This window comes from Quercus lobata, chromosome 10 (genome assembly GCF_001633185.2).
Source record: "Quercus lobata isolate SW786 chromosome 10, ValleyOak3.0 Primary Assembly, whole genome shotgun sequence".
Lineage (NCBI taxonomy): Eukaryota > Viridiplantae > Streptophyta > Magnoliopsida > Fagales > Fagaceae > Quercus > Quercus lobata.
In genome coordinates this window covers 2,291,033-2,318,645 of record NC_044913.1, presented here as the reverse complement: position 1 = coordinate 2,318,645, position 27,613 = coordinate 2,291,033, and the positions used below count along the sequence as shown (strand labels likewise).

General features: G+C 36.1%; 1 protein-coding gene and 2 pseudogenes across 1 annotated transcript; 2 read left to right on the top strand and 1 right to left on the bottom strand.

The window, feature by feature from the left end:
• The first annotated feature begins 2,319 nt into the window (after positions 1-2,319).
• Positions 2,320-5,637, top strand: LOC115963496 (annotated as a pseudogene).
• A 344-nt stretch (positions 5,638-5,981) lies between these two features.
• Positions 5,982-10,651, bottom strand: LOC115965839. Its single transcript, XM_031085133.1, has 2 exons — positions 9,754-10,651; positions 5,982-6,124 (listed from the first exon to the last, which is right to left on the bottom strand). The coding sequence occupies exons 1-2, from the start codon at positions 10,369-10,371 to the stop codon at positions 6,101-6,103; spliced, it is 642 nt and encodes a 213-aa protein (XP_030940993.1). The 5' UTR covers positions 10,372-10,651; the 3' UTR covers positions 5,982-6,100.
• Positions 10,652-14,065: 3,414 nt separating this feature from the next.
• LOC115963495 lies at positions 14,066-26,584 on the top strand (annotated as a pseudogene).
• The last annotated feature ends 1,029 nt before the right edge of the window (positions 26,585-27,613 follow it).

Here is a 27,613-nt window from a genome sequence, read left to right as displayed (position 1 = left end):
TGTATTGAAAATGAGAGATTGTTACTACAGAACAAGTCCAATTGTGTATAAGGGTAAGGGTTCAACTGTAGGTTGGTATAAGGTACTGGAATTCCTTTACTTGTAACCGCTTGTTGTGATAATAGTGGATTATCGAGAGTGGTGACCTTAAATTCATCTGGTGAGGTTTTTGCCTTTGAGGTTTTCTCCATTCTTAAACAAATCACCATGTCAACTTTATTTTCCACTGCATATTAACTTAGTTGGTGATTTGTTTGTGCTACCACGCGTATTGTATGTTAATTGAATTAATTAATTAACTTGGCTACTTAATTGGTTAATTTATCACAAAGGGTCAATACGTTCTTGGCCTATCAAGTTATACTATACCAACCATATCATTTCACTATAAATGCCTTAAACTTAATTGTTATATTTGGAGTTTGGAATAAAGTATATAAACAACTTCTTATTCCTATAGATAGGCTTCATGCTGTTTTTTTTTTCCCTGCAAAATAATTACATAAATCTTTTGTTGAAATATATTTTTCCTTAAAATTTAAAAATTAGGAATCTTGTCCTTGAGAATTTTGAAGGATATCAACTTTTATTTTGTCTTTCATCCTTTGCTATCCAAAGATATGTCAATATAATCGATCCTCTTTAACCCTAATACCCAACTCCTTTGGTAATACAGGTAAGCCTTTATGGAGTTTAAAGAAGAGTTTTGACAGCTCTATCTACTTCTAGTCCCCTCCTCCCTTTGGAATTTAAGGCTCAAACATGTAACAACCTGACAAAGATAAGACCATATATCCTCATATCTTCAATTTCTCTCTTGCCACCCTCTATCCATCACAGCAAAGATATGGATTTGCTACGCAAGTTCTTGAACATTGCAGTGCCTCTCTTGATGCTCATCGCATTCCCTTTTTTTATGCCCCCATTTCTTTTACTCAAGTTTCTTTCTTTCTTAAAAAGATCCATATATAGTGAGAAAGTAGTACTCATCACTGGAGTATTTTCAAGAATTGGCAAGGTTTGTATCAATGTCACACCATCTAATCTTTGTAGACTTTTTACATGGCTATTTATATTATATAATTTAGGTTCCTTGACAATATCTTTTGATGTGGAATTTGTTATGATCATAATTGTTTATTTCAAGTGCTTAATTATTATTATTTTATTTTTATATGTTAGAATTGTTGTTGATATTGTGAGAGAGAAGAGAAAGAAAATTGGAAAAAAAGAAAAAAAAAAGTGATTTGGCTTGATTGTTTACGTTGACATTAGTGTATATATATAATCCTTTGTTAAAGGTCTGTTTGTATTGCGCATTCGCGTTTGCGCGTCCGCGTTTCAAGTCTTTTTAAAAAAAAAAAAAAAAAACACCAGCGTGTTATGCACTGTTCATTGCCCATGAACAGTGTATTTAGGCTAATGAACAGTGCCAAATAATATTTGTGGGGGTGATAAACGGGGAAGCCCAGACCAATGTATATGTTGGGCCAGGGGCCCAACCTAAGGAAGAACTCCTCCTCGAATAGGCCAGGCCGAGGAGAAAAGGGACGGTCAGCCATCTGAAGGTGACGCATCGGACCACACCATGAAAGAGGATAAGTATTAAGGAAGAAAAAGGACAAAGAGAGGCATGGAAATATCTAAGAAAAAGCTGCTACCAATGCATTAAGTGTTCTGCAACTAACTGAACCCTACTTTCCAGCCTTTACAACCACTCCCAACGACTTTGGGGAGGGGCTGATGGGACAAGTATCAGCACCATAAATCTAAATCTACACGTGGGCGGTGAAGATGGAAGGAAGACAGTATAAAAGAGAGGATAGAGCGAAAACAAGGGGGGTCGGACTGATAACAAAAGAGGAAAAACAACATGTTCAGAATCAACCTCCTCCTCTGATAAGATCCGAGGATGACACTCTCTAGCAGATGGATGTTATCTTCCTTTTTTTTATCATTTGGACATGTTGGTCGTGTGTCTAACTTGTTAAGGCCCAAGTTTCCAAACTATCTTCTACAAATTCATTGTATCGGGCTAATTGGACCAAGGCTCTATACATTTTGGACTTGGGCCCCAAATAGTGACCTTACAATAATAAACAATAAAAAAATTATTTTTTTTATTATTTTCAGTTTTCAGTTTTTAGTAAAATAAGTTGTATCCAAACGCACGCTAAATTTAGAATAATTTAGATCGTAGTACTTGCATTACGTGTACTCGTGTAGGATTATGATTATTTTTATTTCTTTATAAGTACATTAACCTACAATGACTTTTAATACTTTGGACCATTTATCTTTAACAACATTCATGAGGATATGGTAAACGAGATACTCCTTGACGAGGACATTGAGAGACAGATCGGTAGGTGTGAAGAAATAAGGAAGAAAGAAGAATAATCTGGAAGGGAAAAGAGATAATAAACATTTGTGAATGAGAAAAAAAAAAAAAAAGATAAAAAGGTGAAAGCAAAAAACAGGTAAAGATAAACTAATGTGGAGAGGACAAAACAAATAGGGTCTATAAAAAAATAAGGGAAAATTGTTTGGGGTTGGGTAAAGGGCTGGGTTATGATATGGAATTAAATTTATACGATAGTATTTGGTTGATTGGCCCAATTATTTACCTATACATATAAATATTATTTTGTCTCTTTTTGTTAAAACTTAAATGCTTGTAATATTGACGGTAACCTCAAAATGATAACCGGTATCCATCAGTATTGAAATATTGTATTTCTCTAATTAAACTAGAATGGTCTTTGGTATGAAGTTGACTCCTTACTTATACCCCCACAAGGATATTTAGGTGGTTGGTTCATTGGTTTGGGGTATGACGTAACCCTGGATGTCCCAAGTTTAATCCACCACAAACCAAGCTATAGATTCTCAAGGTTTCGAAGTTGTCTAATGGGCAAGGAGTGTAATATTTCAACCAAAGGCTAGGACACCTAGCTAGGACTATAAATGAACCAAGCAATTTATAAACAACTCGAGCTTAATTCAAGAGAATGCTTATTTATGTTTGTTTGTTTAATAAACAATTCAAACTCTAGGTTTGGAGTATGACGTAAACTTGGATGTCCCAGGTTTAATCCACCACAGACCACGCTATAGATTCTCAAGGTTTTGAAGTTGTCTAATTGGCAAGGAGTGAAATGGTTCAACCAAAGGCTAGGACACCTAGGACTATAATTGAACCTAGCAATTTATAAACAGCTCGAGCTTAATTCAAGAGAATGCTTGTTTATGTTTGTTTGTTTAATAAACAATTCAAACTCCATCCCAAGTTTAAACTTGACTATCACGCAGACCAAGCTAAAATATAATAATGTGTTTGTGATTAAGCTTGTAAAACTGAGATACTTTATAACTATATATAATATTATTTTTTATATGTGCACTTGTCTAAAAAAATACTTATATAGAATTGAGATTGAATTGTATAAATTTGTAAATTGGATATAATATCAAATTATAATTTATAATTTTTTATAGGAATAATTTATAGTTAATTGATGATATAAACTATCCATTAGTAGTAAAAATTCATAGTTTTTTAGAGGATTAAAAACTTTGTTATGGTTTTCTAGATATGGGAACATAATAATTTAATCAAGTAACTTATGAACAAACTCGAACTTGTTTGACAAAAGAATTAATCAAGTTTAAATATGTAATCTTGTTTGATGATATTGTATTCAAAATAAAAATTAGATAAACATACCTAAACTTTTAATATTCAGGGATGCAACACTTCCTTATCCCAAAAAAAAAATGCATGGTTGTAATCACAAAGCATACCATAAGCTTAAAAAAAAAAAAAAAAAAAAAAAAAAAAAAAAAAAAAAAAAAAAACATATAAATACCACAACATTTTCACATGAAATTTATTTTGTAAGTTTGTAGCATGTTGCTTATGAGTATGCTAGGAGAGGTGCTCATTTAGCCCTTGTTGACAAAAGAGATGATCATCTTCCAACTGTGGCAGAGAAAGCCCAAGAACTAGGATCTCCAAGGTAGGTGCAGATGTTTCCAAGGTTGAAGCATGAAAGCAGTTTGTTTATGAAACAGTTAATCATTTTGGGCGATGTAAGAGTATGATGTGTTTTCTTTTTTCTATGGCTTTTGTGGAATTATTAATTTGGAATTAATATGTTGTGATTTCCAATTTGTGGTCTTTAGTCTTTATGCAACAGTGGATCATTTGGTGAACAATGGTCGAGTAAGAAGGAGTAGCTTTTTCATGGTTGCCTGCACCTAGGATGAGTTTCTACAATGTAAGTAATATGATATACGGTTCCCAATAATTTTCTATTAGCGATAGATTCTTACAAGCAGTGCAGCAATGGTAAGCTTCTTCGAGACATTGCGCGGGTTGAGGTTGGGCCTGAGATCAAAATCACAATTGTGAAACCTGGTTTCATAGAGTCTGAAATGACCCAAGGCAAGTTCTTATTGAAGGAAGGCAAAATGGAAGTTGATAAAAGACTTGAGAGATGTAAGTTATTGGCTTTATTACTTATTCCCCTCTCACCGTGTCACATAATTAGCATACCCTTCTTAGGTGACAGGATAAAGTTCTATCTATACATGTAGTTTTGTTTTTTTTTTTTTTTTTGGGTTAATATTACACTATTTGATAACTTAATAACTTGGACTAGTATTTTCAAAATCTCAGCATTATATACTTTTAAATTGTTCTTAACCCATTTGCCCAAATTTCATGTTAATTGAAAGTTATTTGTAGGTTCAATATGTTGTGTATAATTTTAAAATAAATTTTTTTTTTAATTTAAACATTTTATGGAGGAAAGAGCATAAAAGGCGATGTAATTGATTCAATATTGTAATTGTCAAAAAACATCATCCAAAATGATGTAATATTGATAAAAATTACATTAGGAATATATTGAACCTAACCCAAATATTGGTGCAGGTTTCTACATGTGCTCAATGCTTGATCTATAGCATGCCATCTGAATAATTGGCAATGCTTTATGAGTAGGTACAAGTAAGCACAAATATTGGTGTAGGTTTCTACTGAACAAATGAGAAACTGATCTAGAGAATTGAGAGAATATTCTAGCAGAATACTTTGATATTTTGCATAGAACTAACAGAATGAATTACGTTATGAGAATTGGTTTTGATTATACACATATAGAGAGAGAGAGAGAGAGAGAGAGAGAGAGATTAACAAACTAAATTCTGTTGTAACAAACTTAACAGCTTAATCACACGTGCTTAATAGTAAATAGAATCCTAACTGCCTCATCCTTCAACGTTGCGTTTTACATCTCCCTTTTAAGTGATACGGTGCGTTTCATTGCTTAATGACTTAACACTGAAAAACTGGAGTCAAACGACACCGTTGCACAAGCTTGCTTCATCAGTGCTAGTTGCATCAGTATGCTCCCGCTGCTCTACATCTACATGTGCTCAATGCTTTATCTAACCATGCAATCTGAATAATTGGCAATGCTTTATGAGCAGGTACAAGTAAGCATGATTCCAGTTGGGACAGTACGAGGGTGTGCAAAGGCAATAGTGAATGGTGCTTGCAAGGGAGAGAGGTACTTGACAGAGCCATCTTGGTTCAGGGTCATGGCCCACGGGTCACCTATTTCTTTGTAAGAACTTTATATTATGTGTATTATCTATGTGTCTAGAGCGGGCTCCACCATAGATGCAACTGATACAATTATCTAAGGCCTCCAAATAAAAAAATGTTTCCACTTGTAAAAAAAAAAAAAAATTATATATATACACACAATTATAATATATTTATCTATATGTTTTATTAAGATTTTTTTTTTTGTTAATCCTTTTATTGGTCAATAGGATGCATCAAAAAGGTCTCATTGTATCACTATTTCAAATTTTTTTTTTTTTTTTGGGTAAACGGTGCATTATATTAACTAACAAACAGCAAGTCTATTACAAAAAACAATACCCCACCTTACTAGCCAGCATCTCATCTACCAAATCCGGTGGTTCAAACAAAAAAAGAAAATCAGTTACAACAAGTTCAGCTCCCATCCTTGCAAGCCGGTCAGCACCGCCATTTGCTTCCCTGAATACATGCGCCACCGAGGAGTTAGGGAAAGTCTGAATCACGTTCCTACATTCAGATAAGAGGAGTTCAAGCATTAGATTAACCATTGAAGGCCTTGAAACAAGCTAAACAATAAACTCAGCGTCCATCTGAATACAAATATTTTCAATCCCATTTGCTTTGCCATGGTGAGCCCGTCCTTTAGAGCCCAAAGTTCTACCACCGTGCTCGACGTGCTACCCATTTTCCTCACAAATCCGCCTATCCAATCTCCACTACTACTTCTCAAAATACCACCACCACCTACCTTAACTGGATTTCCATACATAGTCCCATCAATGTTAAGTTTTACTCAACCAGTAGGAGGCTTATTCCATTTCACTTGGATCTGCACTCTACCTGGCTTGTTAGGTTCATTAGGGACAATAGCAAAGTATTCCACACCTTTCTTAAGGCATAGTGAACTAGTACCTTCCACAACTCTACCTGTCTAAAATAAAGCCTTATTTCTCTACAATCATATGGCCCAAATTGCTTGAGGAAACAGAATTTTCCATGGCACATAGGGTCTCGGGTAGCTAGTGGAAGTCCCACAAAACTTCTTCAGTCACTCTACCAAATTCAAACCAAAAAAACCCAGTTCATTCTCCTCAAAACCCAGGTCTCTCCACACCACTCTAGCCACCTTACAGTCTCTAAGAGTATGAATGATAGATTCCGCCCCTTCACCACATAACTCACACATCGGGTCAAGGTTTAACCCTCTTGAACCAAGCACTTCCTTCGTAGGCACGCTATTATGAGTGCATAGCCAGATAAAAAATTTGATTCTAGGGGATGTATGGGCTTTCCACACCCATTGATGGGTGCTAGTATCAAGGTTCAAAAGATTAAACCCTTTAGCTATGAGATAAGCAGATTTAAGGGAGAATGAGCCATCATGAGAAAAGGCCCAAATTAGCAAGTCTTCATGGGAAGGATTTGCTGCAATGGGAATGCCTCTAATTTCTTGAATGATTATGTCAGGGAGGGCGAAAGAGATACACTTTGCACTGTTCATTAGGCTCTTGGCTGAGATCTTATCTTCCCCCACATTCAAAGGGCCTTCAATTTGCTGCCTAAGAGGTCCTGAAGGGAGCCAAAAATCAGCCCAAGCGCTTACACTTTCACCGTTGGCAATAGACCATCTAAAACCCTTGTTAAAGATAACCCCTCCCTCCTTGCAAGCTTTCCATATTCGAGAGGCAGTTTGGTTCCTAGAATGACCCCTCAGGCGAAGTGGGGTGAGGTATTTGTAAGTGAGCATTTGAGCCCATGGCATATCCGAGCTAGAGGCAATCTGCCAACAAAGCTTTGCCAAAAGAGCTGCATTCCTTGTTTGCATGTCAAAATCCCAAGCCCTCCCATCTTAGTTGGATTTGTGACCTTCTACCACCCAACAAGATGCATTTTCTTTTTATCTACAGTAGAGCCCCAAAGAAAGTTTCTCACCAATTTATTCACCTCCTCACATACCTTGGCAGGAAGTTTATGGCACTACATAGTATACTCAGGTATGGCAGTCACTGCTGTCTTAATGAGCACAAGCCTCCCTGCTGGTGAAAGGCATTTGGATTTCCAGCCATCCAACTTTGCTTGAACTCTTTCCATAACAAAACGAAATTCATTACGTCTCCTTCCCTTGTGGATTAAGGGAAAGCCGAGATATTTCCCAAGGAAATGGGTTTCACCAATCCCAGTAAGGTTCACAATATCCAACTTATCCTCCATGGTTACATTAGGTGAGAAGAATATTTTGGACTTCTCCTTGCTGATTTTCAGACCTGAAAGCTTGCAAAAAACATCTAAAACCTCCACTACAACCTCAACATTTCTATCATCAGTCTTGGCAAACAATAAGAGGTCATCAGCAAAAAAAATACAGGAGAAACCAGGGCCACTGCGAGAAGCCTTAATCTTCTTCCAACACCCCTCCTCACACTTCAAATTAATTAAGGTGCTCAAATACTCCATACAAAGGATGAATATATATGGCGAGATTGAATCACCTTGTCTCAAGCCACGGGAAGGACAAATTTCCCCAATCTGATCCTCATTAAAAAGCAACGCTGCCGAGGTAGTAGAGATGCAGCTAAGAATAAGCTCCACTGTGTCCGAGTGAAAACCCAAACTCACAAGCATACTCCTCACAAAGCTCCATTCCAAATGGTCATAAGCCTTCTCAAGGTCTATTTTTATAATCATGAATCCTTCTGTCCCTTTTTTCCACTCAATTGTGTAAACTAATTCTTGGGCGATGATCACATTGTCGATGCCTCTTCTCCCTGAGACAAAGGCTATTTGGGAGGGAGAAACAAGAGTGGGCATGAGGTGTTTTAGCCGATTAACAAGAATCTTAGTCACAATTTTATAAATAGTGTTACAAAGGCTGATCGGCCTGAAATGGTTTATGGTTTCCGGACCAAGTTTCTTTGGGATAAGAACAATCAAGGTCTTGTTCAGATGCTTAGGGATTTTCTTTGTAGAAATTTTTTTTTCTTGATTTCAAATTTCACTGATTCTCCCACAATCAACCAAAACCTTTGGAAGAATCCGGCATAAAGACCGTCCGGTCCCAGAGCTTTAATGGCTTTCATAGACTTCAGTGCAAAAAATATTTCTGCATTGGAGGGGGAGATAGCCAAGTTATGGGCTTTCGACTCAAATAAGTAATGCCCCCAAATAGGGATGCGATCAGGGATTCTAAGGCAAGCCTCCTGATCAGATTTGTATAACCTCTCAAACCCATTAATAAAGATTTCCTTCATCCTTTCAATATCTTCTTCCCAATCACCATCAGCTTTCATAATTCGATTAATCCTGTTATGGCTCCTACGAATGGGGGTGGATAGGTGGAAGAAGGTAGTATTTCTCTCCCCTTGGATTAACCAGTTAGTTCTCGCTTTAATCCCCCATAGCTCTTCTTCCAAAGACATAATTTTATCAAGCTCTTCAGACAGCCAAGAGTGCATGTTGATCATTCTCTAGCTAGGGTTATGAGCCAAAGCATTCTCCACCCCACTTAATCTTGCCATAAGATTTCTTTTCTTCCAAAAAATGTTACCAAACTCCACCCTGTTCCACTCCCTAGCTTTACCGGTAAAGTTAACGATTGCACTGTTGATGTTATGTTGGTTTCCTTCCCATGCATCCCCGACAATGAGAGGGAAGCTTTCATGGCTTAGCCAAATCGGTTGGAAACGAAAAGGTCGCTCACCAGTTCTAATAGGAGGGTTATCTAGAGCTAAGAGCAGAGGACAATGATCCGAGTTAATACGCGGCAGGTGCTTGACATGGGCCTCAAGAAAGCAATACTTCCATGTTGAGTTTGCCCAGACCCTATCCAATCTACCTTGAATTAAACCAGGGAGGTCTATCTTATTGGTACAAGTAAACTTAGGACCTGTGAACCCCAAATCAAATAAATTACAGTAGTTCATACAGCCAGTATATTCCTCAACCCTTCTTCTGCAAACCCCATTGCCCTCCATTTTCTCCTCACTGTAGACAACATCATTAAAATCCCCTATGACAGCCCAAGGGAGTTTATGTTTTTCCGATAGCACTTTTAAATTGCCCCACAGTAAGCATCTTTCTCTAAAACGAGGACTACCATAAATAGCACTTAAAAGCCAGGGTTAAGCATGGGGACTAACCTGGACAATGGTGTGAATTCCCTGCTCCGTTACCAACAGGACCTCCATGGAAACAAAATTAGACCACCACAGGAGCCAAATCCTGTCAACATGGCCAATGGTTTCAGTGGAATAAGCACCATCAAAAGGCAGTCTCCTAATGATCTCATCCGCCCTAGGACCATCAATTCTGGTCTTCGTAATCACAAAAATCACAAGTTGGTGCAATTCAACCAAGTCCATCACAGTCTTCTTGAATGTGGGCTTCATTACCCCTCTGCAGTTCCAGATTAAAATATTCATGATTGGATTGGGGGCTAAACGAGAATCAAAGCACGTTAGTGACGGCCCCTCCCCTGTCTCCCTCGACATCCATACTTGTCTCAGTTCGTTCCTTTCCCTGATCACCCTTGGAAATAGGTTCACGGCAAGCTTTAGAATCCCGAATTGTGCTTGGTTGCGCAGAATATTCAATGTACATGCTATGGTCGGCATCGAGAACTGGAGGAGTTTGAGCATTGAAAGGTTTCCCAAAAATATCATCTCTATTGGCCTCTTTAGAAGTATTTTCCTCTGTGATATCACTAGTTCGAGGTGAATCTTTTCCAAAGGACTCAGTGATTTTTCGCAGAGGTGCATCCAAGATTGCTTCCCTTACTGCAAGGGTGGAATGCTTACCAGTGGCTGGAATTTCGGCTTGTCCATAAGGAAGTGCCAGTATGGGTTTGGTGTGGTGATCCAAGCTTCGTCCTCCATCGGCAAGAACCCCAGACGAGCACTCACCTCTGTAAGTGGGAAAATGTTCTTCCACACCTCCATTGCTTCCTCCTCATACCAACCCATGATGTCTGTTAGGTCTCTCTGTATGCCTTCTATTGTTCTGTTGCCTATAGGAATGACTTTCCTTTTGAGAAAAATCGCCCATTTTTTCATTGCTGTCTCCATTTCCCTCAACCCCAACACCGAAATGAAAGTTTTGGCTTAAAGGAGGAAACTTATCATCAGAAGGGTAGGAACTTAAGTGTGTGGGGCAGGTGTCAAAAGCTAGCCCGTTGATGCTATCCACATTACCATGGTAAAGTGAATTATTACCCTGGGTCAGTTTCTTGGGCCCACGCTTAGATAAGCCCAGGTCATCCTTTTGGCTATTAGAGTTAGAAAAGTTTTTATGGGATTGGGTTTGTTGGGAATGGACCAGCCGTACCTCCCTAGTTCCTCCCACATCATGAGACTTTCTCTTCCCATCTTTTCCTGTGTCAGCATGTGTGTCTCGAGGCTTTCTTGGTGTGTTCCAGTGAGTAATGCCCTCACTCCTACCCGTAGCATCAGAGGAAGATGTGTGTAAACTGCCTCTTTTATCCTTGGCCTTATGCTTCCTTTCACAACCATCCAATCACCATACTTGTCTGCATCAATCTTCTCTGCCACCCCAACGTCTCTCTGTCCACCTTCATGGGACCCATCCGAATTTGAATTGGGATTCTGCTGCTACACGGACTCAGCAGTAGTTGGTTCCGACCTAAGGATAATCATTGGACAACCTTCTTTCCTATGTCCGATGCGACCACATGTGAAGCAAATATCGTTAATGCCTTCATATTGCATAGCTTGGACCACCTTGCCAATCTTCACGGTTTTGATTAGTGGTTTTTCCACGTTGATTTGGATACAAATTCTGGTGAAACGCCCCCTCTCTCCATTGATCGTGTGTGAGTCAATCCTAAGCACCAGTCCAATGGTGCTTCCAATCTTTTTAAGAATGGTGGGTTCATAAAATTCTATAGGTAATTCGGGTAATCTGACCCAAACTGCAATTGAGGAAGACATCACTTTAGAAGCTTTGAATTCGGGTTCCCATTGTCTGATGGCTAGGAATTGTTGGCCAACAAACCATGGTCCACCCGTCAAAACCCCATCAAGGTCAGTTTTAAGCCCAAATTTGATCAGGAAGTGACCATGTTCAAGATCAATGATGTCCATTCTACCCACAGGTTTCCACATGGTTCTCAGCCTAGAGGACACGTGCATGTATCCCACATTTCTCCCAAATGTTTTCACGATAATGGACCGGCCCCAGGGTTCACGGATTCTGCGTTTTTCCCCCTTAGAGAGCTTTAGTGCAGTCATACCTTCACAAAGTACATCTTCTTCCTCATCAGACTCTATTTCCTCTTCCATGGCCGATTCAAACCCAAATGCTTGTGCGTAAGCACCCGAGATAGTTCCCACCAATCGTTCCTTATAACTTCCTTCTTGGTGACCAAACCTGTCTTCCTTACCAAGATCGTAACCCGACCCATCAATCTGCACATTGCCACTACACACACAGTTGATAGCAATGACAACACAGCACAGTGGCACACAGGCACTACACAAAGGCCATGGCCACACCACAGCTCACAGCTGGCCGACTAGCTCGCACACACTAACCCACAGCCTATACTCAATCTCAATGTATACTCAGCATAGGCACACACCCACTACATTGTACACAGTATCTTTTAGACTTGTACTTTTTTACTTTATCAATTATTATAAGTTATCACACTAATTAATAATTCGATGTATTTTATATCAACCCATTTGTATTATAGTGATACTAATTTATTGTACTTAATTATCCAAATAGATGAAAACACTCCAATTAGTGTGCGTTTGGATTGCACATTTTGGCTAAAAGTCTACGTTTGCATTTGAAAAAGTGGGACCCACGGCTACAGTTAGTTGAAATGATTTTGCTAAAATTATTTGCTAAAGTGGTATCCAAACATAATTTGCTACCGTGTTTTCACTCTAAGCGGTCCCACTGTACTATCCTACGTCAAGAGTAAGAGTGAAAATTATTTTAAAATTATTTACTACAATATTTTCAATTTTCAGTTTTTAGCAAAATAAGTGGTATCCAATCAGATTCTTTAAAAAGGCTAGATTCTTTTTCAAATGCATATATTACTTATAGAATATTACAAACAATACCTGTTACAATTGTATCTATAAAAAAAAGTTTTTTAAAACTAAAATTAATAAAATCTTATTTAAGGTTTCAATACCTGTTACGGTTGCTTATAAAATCTTATTTATAAAGAACTATACTTAAATTATCTTTTTTTTAGAACACTCATAACCATAAGTCACATACTCACCTATTTCATCCCCCACCCCCCACCCCACACACACACACACACACTTATATCTTGTCCTTTCACACACTTAGCAGCCCTTGTCCCTCTCACCCCAATTAGCCACATAAAGAACTATATTTAAATTGTATTTTTTTAATTATTCAGCTAACCCACGCACTCATGTCTTGTCCTTTCGCCAGTCCGCCGCCTTCAAATATCCGACTCATGGGTGGAATTACATACATGGCCCTCTAAAATTTTTGAAAATTTCTCTATGCAATATATAAATATTTAATATTTTAGTAATTCAGCCTACAAAATAAGAGCTAGCCCCCACTAATATATGAGTTAATTAATTTAATGTTACTCTTAAAAAAAGAATTGTCTAACTCGTAGATACAGAGATGTATTTTATTTTTCTTAAATTCATTTTTTTATTATAACATGTGTCGTTGTATTTGCTAAAATTTTAGATCATTCACATTTTTGAACATTTAATTAGTTCAATTGAAATTTTTTACTCAATTTGATAGATAATTAATTTGGTAATTTATATTAAAAATGACTTGAGTTTCTTGCCTAATGAATTAATACCACAGCTCCACATTCCAAATAAAAATCTTAATATTGGATTATATTATTTTATTGTTCTTAACCCATTTGCCCAAATTTCATATTAATCGAAAGTTATTTACTGTTAAATCAATAAGCTTATATGTTATGTATAATTTTAGAATATTAAAAAAATTGAAATTTGAATATTTTATAGATGAAAGAGTAATTGATACTTGATCATCTTAATATTTTGTTACATTAAGAGTATAGAAAGCGATGTAACACAATATTGTAATTCTCAAAAATCATCATTTAAAATAATGTAATATTGACAAAAATTACACTAGGGATATAATGAACCTAACCCAAATATTGGTGTAGGTTTAGGTTTCTAGATGTGCTCAATGTTTTATCTATAACATGCCATCTGATTAAGTGGATATGCTTTATGAATGGGTATAAGTAAGCACGATACCTGTTAGGACAGTACGAGGGTGTGCAAAGGCAATAGTGAATAGTGCTTGCAAGGGAGACAGGTATTTGACAGAGCCAGCATGGTCCAAGGTCACCTATTTCTGGAAGGTGTTTTTCCCTCGTACTATAGATCGATAGACTTATCATCATATCTTCAATTACTCTCTCTCTCTCTCAAAGTTATGGATTTGCTTCAAAAGTTATTGAACATTGTACTACTTCCATTAACTTTGACTGCCATCCTTTTCTTATTACCACCGTTTCTTTTTCTCAAATATCTTTCTTCCTTAAAAAGAAATATATGTAGTGAGAACGTGGCTAACAAAGTTGTAATCATCACAGGAGCATCTTCAGGAATTTGCGAGGTTTGTAGCAAATTGTCAATGTCACACCTCTTAATCTTTGTAGATATTAACTGCCTTTTATATTATGTATTGATATTATATAATTCAGGCTCTTAGAAATGCTCATTTCTAAATGTTTTAGTTTCAACATTTTAATTATATTCACAAGAGAATTGTGGATATTAGCACATATGAAAACAAGTAGTTATAGTCATAGTGGATACCAAAATCTCAAAACAATAGTTAATATACTATATTATTATGTGAATTTGTAGCATATTGCTTATGAGTATGCTAGGAGAGGTGCTATTTTAGCCCTTGTTGCAAGAAGAGAGAATCGTCTTCAAATAGTCGCAAATAAAGCACTTGAACTAGGATCTCTAGAAGTTATTGTGATACGTGCAGATGTTTCCAAAGATGAAGAATGTAAGCATTTTATTGATGAGACGGTGAACCACTTTGGGCGATGTAAGTGTATCATGTGTTTTTGCTTTGGATTAATTTGTTGCAGAAAAGTTGTTTTACATAGCTTTATACATACCCTAAAAGCAACTAAAATCATGACTTGAAGTCACAATTTTCAACTACTAATTTGTTTTACTATGCTTTTTTGGAACAATAAATATTTTGGAAGTATAAGTTGTGAAAAAAAATGATATTCCTACTGTTAGGTTTTAGATCTGTAAACTAGATTGTTTCACTTAATTAATTAACCAAGTGAATATTCAGGTTTATTATTCAGATCTAGGTTAAAACAATAAAGTCATATCATGTAAAATAACGGAAAATAAAGAACACAATGATATGATCACCCAGAAAAACCAAACGGGTAAAAAAACTTGGGGAAGATTTAACTTAGCTATCCTTAAGGTAAAAAGCAAATCCACTATAGAGAATCGAAGTTTACAATAAGACTTAGACCACTAACATCCTATTGCTATCGCATGTAGAACTTACTAACACGACCACGTGCAAGCTCCGAATCCACGGACTCCTCTATAAGGCCTTTGCAACACAAGCACCAACACTTGTGATAAATTAAAAAAAATAAAAAATAAATAAATAAAACTCTCTTGTTTGTGACTCCAAGACCACCCTTAAAGGTTGAACTCATTAGCACCTTTGATGACTAGAGAAGGTAGCAACTTCTACAATACCGGTAGAAGACATGAGAGAGCTTTTTGGGTACAAAATCCTAGATCTACAAAAGAGGCACACTTTTCTCTCTCTCAAAAGCCTTATAAAAACGTACTTAGGGTTTCCTTTACATACCAGTAGTTTTTTACTTGAAACCCAATACGTTTAAGTAAAGTTTGGGCTGAAATAGAATTCTATAGATACGTGTTTCAATCGGTCGAGCTTGTCTTTAGATCGATCGAACCAGGCAGTTTCTGAACTCTTCTTTCTGCAGCTTGTATATTCTTGAATCTTGACTTGTATCACCTTGAGTATTGTCTAATAATACCTATAGACTCTAAGATCTATATCTAGACAAGTTTGTGTTCACGATTTGCCAATTGTTCTAAACTTTTAGAACTTAACAATCTCTCCCTTTGGCAATTCATGACAAAACTTACATACAAAATGAAATGCTCAAATACAAGAACAATCCAATATAATAAATTTCCCAATTACATCACAAATCCCAATCTAAGACTCCTAACCTAGAAGTTGCAATAAGAGGTAGAAGGTCTTGATCAGAATGTACCGTCTTTCCTGAAATACTCAAAAGAATACATCACCGAATGTGTGGAAAGAAAGACATATAAACAATAATATAAAACACAATATAAAAAACAAGAGTAAATTCTAACTCTCCCATTAAGTTAGATACATCAAAAAGTTTATATATTCTCTCCCTTTCAAAAATAACTTCAACTCCGCCTAAACAAAACATTTTAAAAACCTTTTCCGAATTTCATCTGTTTCTCCTCCTTTTTTTCATGTATTGACAAAGACCCATTCAAAGAGTAAACAGAAAAACATATGCAACAAAGGATAAGAGGAAATAGAGAATCAAGGAAACAACTCCCCCTAAGAACAACAAAGGTTAAAAACAAGTTTCTCCCCCTATAAAAATAGGAAAAAAAAAACAAGTTTTGGGGAAAATTTAGGAGGTGGGGAAAATTAAAAACACACAAATCTAACTTTAAAAAAAAAAAAAAAAAAAATTGAGGTTACACATGAACACAAATATTCTCTCTTTCAATAAATGCAAACTTGACACTATGTGTCCCATAAACAGTTGCATGAGTAGAGAAAATATTTGCACATTGATTATCTATCATATCTTTTAAGAAAAATATTTTCTGCAATTCACACATAAAAATAGCATATACGAAAAAGTACATAACTCAAAAATTAATCAATCAATTTTTAGATCAAGTTGAGTACCCAATATAGCAAAGTGTATGCATGTTATGTGTGAAAATAATGAGAGATATGACTACAAAATTGCAAGATGGATAATAAAAAAAAATGCAATGCATGTTAATCCTAAACATAAATGATGCATAAAAAAAATTTTGTCAAATACTTAAAAACTGAAAATTTTTCAGTTTCAATCGATCGAACATCAATCGAATACTAATCGAGTCAGGCAGAAGCTAGACTTGAAAAATCTAGAAATTTTCGATTGATCAAAAATCACACTCAATTGATCAAAATTCTGGAAAACTGAATTTTTTGAAAAACTACAGAAGATTATGCAGAAACTACTCAAACCAAGGAATTTCATGAATGAAATGCATGAGAATGAGTTTAAATGTTTTTCAAAAATAGGAGTTTTCAACCTAGAATTTCAAAACAAGGTTTTTAATCATCAAAAACACAATTTTTGCCAACCCTTAACCATATTTTGCATCAAACACCGTAGAAAACATAATCTTGGATGGCCAAACGATATTCACATACAATTTCATGTACTAAGTTTAGCAAAGAATAACTTGTGAAGTGTGTACAACTAGTAAAAGCATGAGATACATGTGAGGTGATAAGTAAATAGTAATCAATCACAATTTCTACATTATTTGTACGTTTTTAGACCTAAACACAAGTTGTTTAACCTAGTTATTTTGTCAAGTGATTACTTAAATAAATTATCCAGATCTTGGTTAACACAAATAAATCATATCATGTAAATAGTGCAGAAATATAAAAAATACAACGATAAATCATATCTAATACTGGTGCTGGTGGTAGTAGTCCCCCCCTCCCGCCAATTTATTAGGGGGCCAGGAAATTTAAGGCTCAAATATGTAATAACATGACAAAGATAAGACCATCCGATCCTCATATCTTCAATTTCTCTCTTGCCACTCTCTGTTCATCACAGCAAAGCTATGGATTTGCTACACAAGTTCTTGAACAATGCAGTGCCTCTCTTGATGCTCATTGCATTCCTTTTTTTTATATCACCATTTCTTTTACTCAAGTTTCTTTCTTTCTTAAAAAGATCCATATATAGTGAGAAAGTGTCTGGCAAAGTAGTACACATTACTGGAGTATCTTCAGAAATTGGCAAGGTTTCTATCAATGTCACACCATCTAATCTTTGTAGACTTTTTACATGGGCTATTTATACTATATAATTTAAGTTCCTTGACAGTATCTTTTGATATATATGGAGTTTGTTATGATCATAATTTTTTATTTCAAGTGTTTAATTATTATTATTTTATTTATATCTGTTAGAATTGTTGTTGATATTGTGAGTGAGAAAGAAGAGAAAGAAAACTGAAAAAAAAAAAGAAAAAGAAAAAAAAAGAGTGATTTGGCTTGACTGTTATATATATATATATATATATATATACACATATAATCCTTTGTTAAGTCTAGAATAAACTTAGATCGTAGTACTTGCATTACGTGTAGTATTATGATTATTTTTATTTCTTTATAAGTACATTAACCTACAATGACTTTTAATACTTTGGACCATTTTATCTTTAACAACATTCATGAGGATATGGTAAACGATATACTCCTTGACGAGGACATTGAGAGACTGATCTGTAGGTGTGAAGAAATAAGGAAGAAAGAAGAATAATCTGGAAGGAAAAAGAGATAAGAAACATCTGTGAATGAGAAAAAAGGTGAACACAAAAAAAGAAGAAGGTAAAGAGAAACTAATGTGGATCGGACAAAACAAGAGGAGAAAAAAAATAGGGAAACTCGTTTGGTCTTGGGTAATGGGCTGGGTTATGATATGGGTTTAAATTTATACAATAGTATTTGGTTGATTGGCCCAATTAATTACCTATACATACATACATACATACATACATACATATATATATATATATATATTTAATAAACAAGAGAATGTGTGTCTATGCTTGTTTGTTTAATAAACAAGTCAAACTCAAACCTAAGTTTAGACTAGACTATTAAACAAACCAAACTGAAACATAATAATGTGTTTGTGATCAAGCTCGTAAAAATGAGACACTATATAACTATATATAATATTATTTTTTATATGTGCACTAAAAAAAATACTTATATAGAATTGGGATTAAATTGTATAAATTTATAAATTGGATATAATATCAAATTATCATTTATAATTATTTATAGGAATAATTTATAGTTTATTGATAATATAAACTATCTATTAGTAGTAAAAATTCATGTTTTTTAGAGGATTAAAAAAAATTTGTTATGGTTTTCTATATATGGGAACATAATAATTTAATTAAGAAACTAATGAACAAAATCGAGGTTGTTTGACCAAAAAAAATAATAATAATCAAGTTTAAATATGTAATCTTGTTTGATGATCTCGTATTCATTATAAAATTAAATAAACATGCCTGAAGTTTTAATATTCAACTTGACTCGAGTCATTTAGGGCCCTAGGGAAGCAACACTTCCTCATTCCAAAATATAAATGCATGGTTGTAATCACAAAGCATATCATAAGCTTAAAAAAAAAAACATATAAATACCACAACATTTTCACATGAAATTTTTTTTGTAAGTTTGTAGCATGTTGCTTACAAGTATGCTAGGAGAGGTGATCATTTAGCCCTTGTTGACATAAGAGATGATTGTCTTCTAACGGTTGCAGATAAAGCCCAAGAACTAGGATCCCCAAAGGTTATTGTGGTACATGCAGATGTTTCCAATGTTGAAGAATGTAAGCAGTTTATTTATGAAATAGTTCACCATTTTGGGTGATGTAAATGTATGACATGTTGTTTTTCGATGGCTTTTGTGGATATATTAATTTGGAATTAATATGTTGCAATTTCTGATTTGTGGTCTTTATGCAACAGTGGATCATTTGGTGAACAATGCTAATAAGTGGTAGATTTTTCATGGTTACCTGCACCTAGGATGAGTTTCTACAATGTAAGCAATATGATATATGGTCCCAATAATTTTCTATTACAGATGGATTCTTATACTTTGTCACCTCAGGCAAGTAGTGCAGCAATAGTAAGCTTCTTCGAGACATTGCATGTTGAGGTTGGGCCTGAGATCAAAATCACAATTGTGACACCTGGTTTCATAGAGTCTGAAATGACCCAAGGCAAGCTCTTATTGAAGGAAAGAAAAATGGAAGTTGATCAAGACTTGAGAGATGTAAGTTATTGGCTTTATTATTTATTCCCCTATCACCATGTCACATAATTAGCATACCCTTCTTAGGTGACAAGATAAAGTTCTATCTATGTAGTTTTTTTTTTTTTTTTTTGATAATATTACACTACTTGATAACTTAACCTAGACTAGTATGTTTAAAATCTCAACATTATATACTTGTTATTGTTCTTAACCTGTTTGCCCAAAATTCATATTAGTCAAAAGTTATTTATTATTCAATCAATAAACTTGTATGCTGTGTATAATTTTAAAATTAAAAAAAAAATAGATTTAAACATTTTATGGAGGACAGAGTAATTGAAACTTGATCATCTTAATATGTTAAAATTGCAGGGCATACTACAGGGCAGAGTAACATAAGACAAGCTACAAGTGTGGTAGGTAATGCAGCTGTTGCTAAGGTGAAGTGCACTAGCCGAGTCACAAGAATGGTAGGAAGTGCAACACTTGCTGATAAGCAGTGCAGTGATCAAGCCACACGGCGTGCATCAACACCTGACCTGATTAGCACTGAAGTCTTGGAAGTCATTGAGGCAATGCCACGTCATGAATTCTTCATTCAAGAGCACTGAAGACTTGGGTCCCGAGATTTTAGGAAGCATTTAATCACAGTTGACATGTGTATAACTCTAGAAGTTTCAATAACTGATTTTGGCACCATCCTTGGAAGTTAGTTATGTTCACTGTGTATATAAATAGAGCATTATGTATTTTATCACTTACTCTTCTTGTAACCATTTTTCTAATCAATGAAATTCTCCCAATTCTATTTAGATTTCTCTCAGATTTTTTCAAGGTATCAAAGCAGTTAGCACAGTTTACACTAATTTCCTAGCTTTAGTTTGGTTCCAGAAGATTTTCTTTCATTCCAAACAGGAATTTTCTCAAGAAAATTTCCTTGATTTTCCTTTACTGAGAATTCTTTCAGAGAATTTCTTTCTGTCTCTTCTTTTTCATTGAAGTTTTCGTTCAAGCTTTGAAGATCATTCATGGCTTCTGTTGAAGGAAGTGATCACTCTGATCCAACACACATTCAATCCACGCGACCAGTCTCCAATTCCAATACACAGACCAATTCGCCCAATCCTTTTTTGCTAAGTGCAAGTGAGAATCCAGGTAATATCTTAGTCACTCAACCATTGTTGGGAATGAAGAACTATCAATCTTGGTCTAGGGCTATGGTTCTGGCACTCACAGCCAAGAAGAAGATAGGCTTTGTGAATGGAAAGATTGAGAAACCTGAAATTGATTCTTCGTTGTATGAAGATTGGGAAAACTGTAACACAATGGTGCTTTCTTGGTTGATCAATTCGATGCATTTTGATGTGTCAAGTAGTATTATGTATTGTGAGACTGCGAGAAAGATGTGGCTTGAGTTGCAACGTGTGTTTTCTTAGGGAAATGGACCAAAAATTTATAACCTTCAACAAGAAATCTCTCAGATAACTCAGAGTCAATTGTCAGTGACTAAATATTACTCTAAGTTCAAGAAGCTTTGGGATCAACTGCTTCATTATGAGCCTTTACCAGCCTGTACTTTTGGTGCAATGAAAATACTCAATATTGCTCATGAGAAGTCCTATGAAATGAGGTTTCTAATGGGGCTCAATGAGAATTTTGAGACTATGAGGAGTCATATTCTCATGCTTGAGCCATTCCCATCAATGAGCAAGGTGTATGCTTTGATTCTTCAAGAGGAATCTCAAAAAGGAATTGGTCATGGTCATGGTTCTACCTTCATACCTAAACCTGATTCAGTGGCAATGTATGTCAATACCAAAGGGAATTCTAGCAGCAAAGTTGGACCTAAGAAGGAGAGGCCCTTGTGCACCCATTGTAACATGCTTGGACACACTGTGGACAAGTGTTACAAACTCCATGGTTATCCACCAGGCTATAAGCAAAAGGGGAAGTTCAATGCTAATCAAGTCTCCTATCCACAAGGTGCTGCTGTTGAGAATTCTTCAAATGCATCTGCTCAGTGTCCTATTACTAAGGCACAGTGTGAGCAGCTCCTTGCCCTTTTCAATTCTGGAATTGATCAAGGTCAAAATCATCATGTTGCATCTGTCAGTACAAGTGGAAGTGTCTCTGGTTTGACTACTGAAGCTTGTGGTGTGCCTATTGCAACCGGTGTGCCTTCCCCATCAACTCATAATAATTCTAATTTCATTGACACTGTGTCAAGTACTACTTCAAGTCTTTTCTTCAAACCTACTTTGCAACACTCTATATTTTCTGCCAAAGTAGTTGATAAAGAATGTTTTCATACCACTGATTGGGTCATAGACACAGGGGTTATTGACCATATGGTGCATTCTGTCACTTGCTTTACTTCCATCAACACTATTTTGAATACTCATGTTAATTTGCCTAATGGTGAAATAGCTTTAGTCACACACATTGGTACTGTGAGGATTTCAAAAAACACTTACCCTTTACAATGTGTTATTTGTTCCATCATTTAGTTTTAACCTCATCTCTGTCAGTCACTTAGCCAAATCCATTTCATGTTGTCTTATCTTCTTTGGGACCTTGTGCTTTATCCAGGACCTTGCTCATTGGAGCACACTTGGTCTGGGTAAGGAATGCAATGGACTCTACTTGGTGGAAAGGAGCAACTCCACTTCACACTCCATATCTGCTTCTATTACTGCTGCAATACCTTTAGTCCATAGCACTCATGCATGGCATTCTAGATTAGGACATCTGTCTAATGCCAAATTAGTTTCAATTAGGAATAATGGTGAACCACTTTGTACTTCAGTTGAGGATTTTGCTTGTGAAATCTATCCACTTGCAAAACAAAAACGTTTGCCCTTCAATAAAAGTTCTCAAATTTCTACTACTTGTTTTGATTTGATACATTGTGACTTGTGAGGTCCTTTTTCAGTGTCTACCATTAATAATTGCAAATATTTCTTGACAATTGTAGATGATTGCTTAAGGTGTACTTGGGTTTACTAGTTAAAACATAAGTCCCAAACCCAATCTGTTTTAGAAGGATTTTGTACCATGGTGGAAACTCAATTTTCTGAAAAGGTTAAGACCATCAGGTCTGATAATGGTACAAAATTTTTCATGAGGGATTTCTTTGCTAAGCAAGGTATTTGTCATCAATTGAGCTGTGTTGAAACCCCTCAACAAAATGGTGTTGTTGAGAGGAAACATCAGCACATCTTGAATGTGGCTAGGGCTCTCATGTTTCAATCACATTTACCTTTACATCTATGGGGACATGCTGTTCTTGCAGCTGTTTACTTGATAAATAGAACTCCCTCTTCAGTTTTATCAAATCAAACTCCTTTTGAAATTTTGTTTGGTCATCCACCCACTTATTCACATTTGAGAGTTTTTGGCTGCTTGTGTTTTGCTTCTACCCTTTCTAATCACATAACAAAGTTTGCTCCTAGAGCAAAGAAATGTGTCTTCTTGGGGTATCCTTTTGGGGTAAAGGGATATAAGGTTCTTGACTTGGCCACTCACAGTGTGTTTCTCTCTAGGGATGTTATTTTTCATGAACATTTTTTTCCTTTTGCATCTGTTTCTAGTAGTGTTACAGATTCTTTTACTTCTTGTGAAGATGTTGTTGCTCCCTCTTCTTTAGCAGGTAATGACTCCTTTGTCACTCCCATTAGTGTCCTTGACTTTGTTCCCAATGATACTGATAATGCCTTATTTCCTTCCTCTAATTCCGCTGACCCTATTTCTGATAATGGCATTACTTCTTCTTTAATGTCTACTGATGTTTCACCTAGTCCTAGTCAGGTTTTTTCTCCAGCTGCACCTTCTTCTTCTCCACCAATTGTACCAGCACCTCCAGTGCCTCTCAGGAAGTCAGCTAGAGACACTAGACCTCCTGCCTACTTGCAGGATTATGCTTGTACTACATTTGCTACTAGTGCTCCTTATGACCTTGCTGAGTGCCTCACCTACTCTCACTTGGAGCCTAGTTACCAAACTTACTTGCTGATAGTTGGTTCTAGTCCTCAGGAACCTCAAAGCTTCTCCCAGATAGTTCAAGATCCTCTTTGGAGAGTTGCCATGGACAAAGAAATTCAAGCTCTTGAGAACAATCATACTTGGGATGTGACTGCTTTACCTCCTGGTAAATCTCCCATTGGCTGCAAATGGGTCTATAAAGTCAAATTCAATCCTAATGGAAGTGTTGAGAGGTATAAAGCCAAGTTGGTGGCTAAAGGCTATACCCAAAGAAAAGGACTTGATTTTTTAGAGACCTTCTCTCCAATTGCTAAGACTGTTTCAGTGAGAGTTTTGATTGCACTTCCTGCTGCTAGGTCTTGGCCTTTGCATCAATTAGACATCAACAATGCTTTTCTCCATGGGGATTTGGATGAGGAGGTTTACATGACTTTGCCTCCTGGTTTTCACAATAAGGGGGAGTGTTCAGCCTCTTCTTCAGTAGCTGCTCCGAAAGTATGTAAGCTGGTGAAACCCCTTTATGGTTTGAGACAAGCTTCTCGGCAATGGTACACAAAATTGTCAGCAACAATTAAACAGCTTGGTTTTGTTTAGTCCCAGGCAGACCATTCCTTATTTGTTTATAGCAAAGGATCTTTGTTCACTGCACTGCTGGTCTATATAGATGATATGATCATTATAGGTAATGATCTTGATTGTGTTGCTTCTCTGAAGTCAGTTCTAGATCAAAGGTTTAGGATCACTCAAGTATTTCTTAGGCTTAAAGATTGCAAGAAACAAGACTGGCATCAGTTTAACACAAAGAAAATATGCTCTTGAAGTTCTTAAAGAAACTGGAATGACAGGTTGCAAACCAGTTCAAACACTAATGGAGCAGCAATTCAAGTTGTCCAAAGGTAGTGGGGATCTGATTTCCAATCCTGGACAGTGTAGAAGGCTTATTGGGAAGCTAATGTATCTGACTTTGAGTAGGCCAGATATCACATATGCAGTACATAGGCTTAGTCAGTTCTTGGCACAACCTAGAATACCACATATGAAGGCTGCTACTAGAATACTTCAATACATTAAAGGCACACCTGGACAAGGTGTTTTCTTTCCCACAGATTCTGATTTACACTTAAAAGCATACTATGATGCAGATTGGGCTGGATGCCCTAACACAAGGAAGTTCTTGACAGGCTATTATGTGTTTTTGGGTGATGCCTTGGTGTCTTGGAGATCTAAGAAACAAAGCATAGTGTCTAGATCAAGTGCTAAAGCAGAGTACAGGGCAATGGCTACAACTACATGTGAGCTAACTTGGATCATACATTTGTTGCAAGATTTGCATGTTAAACATGACAAACTTGTGTTGTTGCACTGTGATAACCAGGCAGCACTTCACATAGCAGCAAACCCGGTGTTTCATGAAAGGTCCAAGCACATAGAAGTTGATTGCCATGTTGTGAGAAATAAAATCATTGATGGTACACTTAAAACCTTCTATGTCTCAACCAAAAATCAGTTGGTAGATGTATTTACAAAAGCATTAGAGGTTGAAAACTATTTAAGGTTGATCACTAGATTGGGTATCTTTAATATTTTTGCTCATGTAGTGGAATATCCTTCCCCACCTAAGCCAAGTCAAAAGGCAAGAGTTGTGCTCTTGAGGGGGAGTGTTAAAATTGCAAGGCATACTATAGGGCAGAGTAACATGAGACAAGCTACAAGTGTGGTAGGTAATGCAGTTGTTGCTAAGGTGAAGTGCACTAGCCGAGTCACAAGAATGGTAGGAAGTGCAACACTTGCTGATAAGCAATGCAGTGATCAAGCCACACAGCGTGCATCAACACCTGACCTAATTAGCACTGAAGTCTTGGAAGTCACTGAGACAATGCCACATCATGAATTCTTCATTCAAGAGCACTGAAGACTTAGGTTCCGAGATTTTAGGAAGCAGTTAATCACAGTTGACACATGTATAACTCTAGAAGTTTCAATAACTGATTTTGGTGCCATCCTTGGAAGTTAGTTATGTTCATTGTGTATATAAACAGAGCATTATGTATTTTATCACTTACTCTTCTTGTAATCATTTCTCTAATCAATGAAATTCTCCCAATTCTATTTAGATTTCTCTCAGATTTTTTCATAATATTTGTTACATTAAGAGTATAAATGGCAATGTAATTAATCCAATATTGTACTTGTCAAAAAACATCATCCAAAATGACGTAATATTGAAAAAAAATTACATTAGGAATATATTGAACCTAACCCAAATATTGGTGCAGGTTTCTACATGTGCTTAATGCTTGATCTATACCATGCCATCTGAATAATTGGCAAAGGTTTATGAGTAGGTACAAGTAAGCACAAATATTGGTGTAGGTTTCTACATGTGCTCAGTGCTTTATCTGACCATTCCATCTGAATAATTGGCAATGCTTTATGAGTAGGTACAAGTATGTACGATTCCAGTTGGGACAGTACGAGGGTGTGCAAAGGCAATAGTGAATGGTGCTTGAAAGGGAGAGACGTACTTGACAGAGCCAGCTTGGTTCAGGGTCACGGGTCACCTATTTCTGGAAGGTGTTTTTCCTGAGGTGATCGAGTGGAGTTATTGATTGATGCACATCAGTAGGCCAGGGACTTCACACAAGGAAGTACCCTAGCAAGAAGATATTGGATCTCTCAGGTGTCAAGAACATCATTTATCCATCTACAATCGACAACCCTGAGATTAAGACTGACTAAAATGAAGGTTGTTTTATGTTCTTTGAGGTTAAACACTTAAACCTAGTTATGTGATCTCTTTACTTATGTGTGTTTTATTATCTGTGTGCTAATAGGTTGTAACTTGTGTGTAGTACCCCCCCCCCCCCCCCCCCCCCCCCCTCCTGTTTTGTTTTGTTTTGTTTTTGTGTCTTCAAATTAAGGGAGGGAAAAAACAAAGACACTCTTTGTAAGGACTTTATATTATGTATATTATCTGTGTCTAGGGCAGGCTCAACTATAGATGCAACTAATGCAATTGCCTAAGGCCCCCAAATAAAAGAATCTCCCCACTTGTTAAAATATATATATATATATATATTTACACACACATATAATATATTTATCTATATATTTTAATTAAGATTTTTTTTTGTTAATCCTTTTATTGGTCAATAGATTGCATCAAATCATAGTTAAGTTTTGCGTTGGTTTCTTCTCTTTATTTTTCAGTAATGTTGCTAAGATTTTTAAATTCATGACACTTTGTCCCGATTTGGACTTTGAATGGCTGAGTTTATATACCTTTGAAGAGTTCTTCGGGTTTCACGGTTATCTTTTAGAGTCTCTGGTGCGACCTGATTGAAAATTTGTGAGTATGTGCTTATTTTCAGTGATTTGTTCTTTGTCAGTAGTAGAGTTCTATATTTTATAATAAACTGTCCAATGATTGGCCATTTTCTCTAAGCAAATCCCAAATTATCTGCTTAATTTATAAAGTTTCCTGATCGTTCTTGATTTTGGGGTTGGATAATAGAATAGTAGCTGTTGCTGTAATCCAAATCGAAAGGTATTGTCCAATTTGCAGATTTCATTGGTGCCAATAAGGTACTTGATTTTCACGAGGCTTATGTATATCTTATCACTCAATTAATAAGTAATCATTATTTTCTAGTGGGATGTCTCTCTCGTCATTATTCATCTCACACACATTCTTTCAAATTATTCAAACCCCAAAATGTTGCTTAACCCGATTGGACTAATAATTATTGATAACCCCTTCAATAAGATTGTTTTTATTTGCTTTTGTTGGTGTAGAACTCTTACATTGGCGTCTACTTTGGGTTAAATATGGTA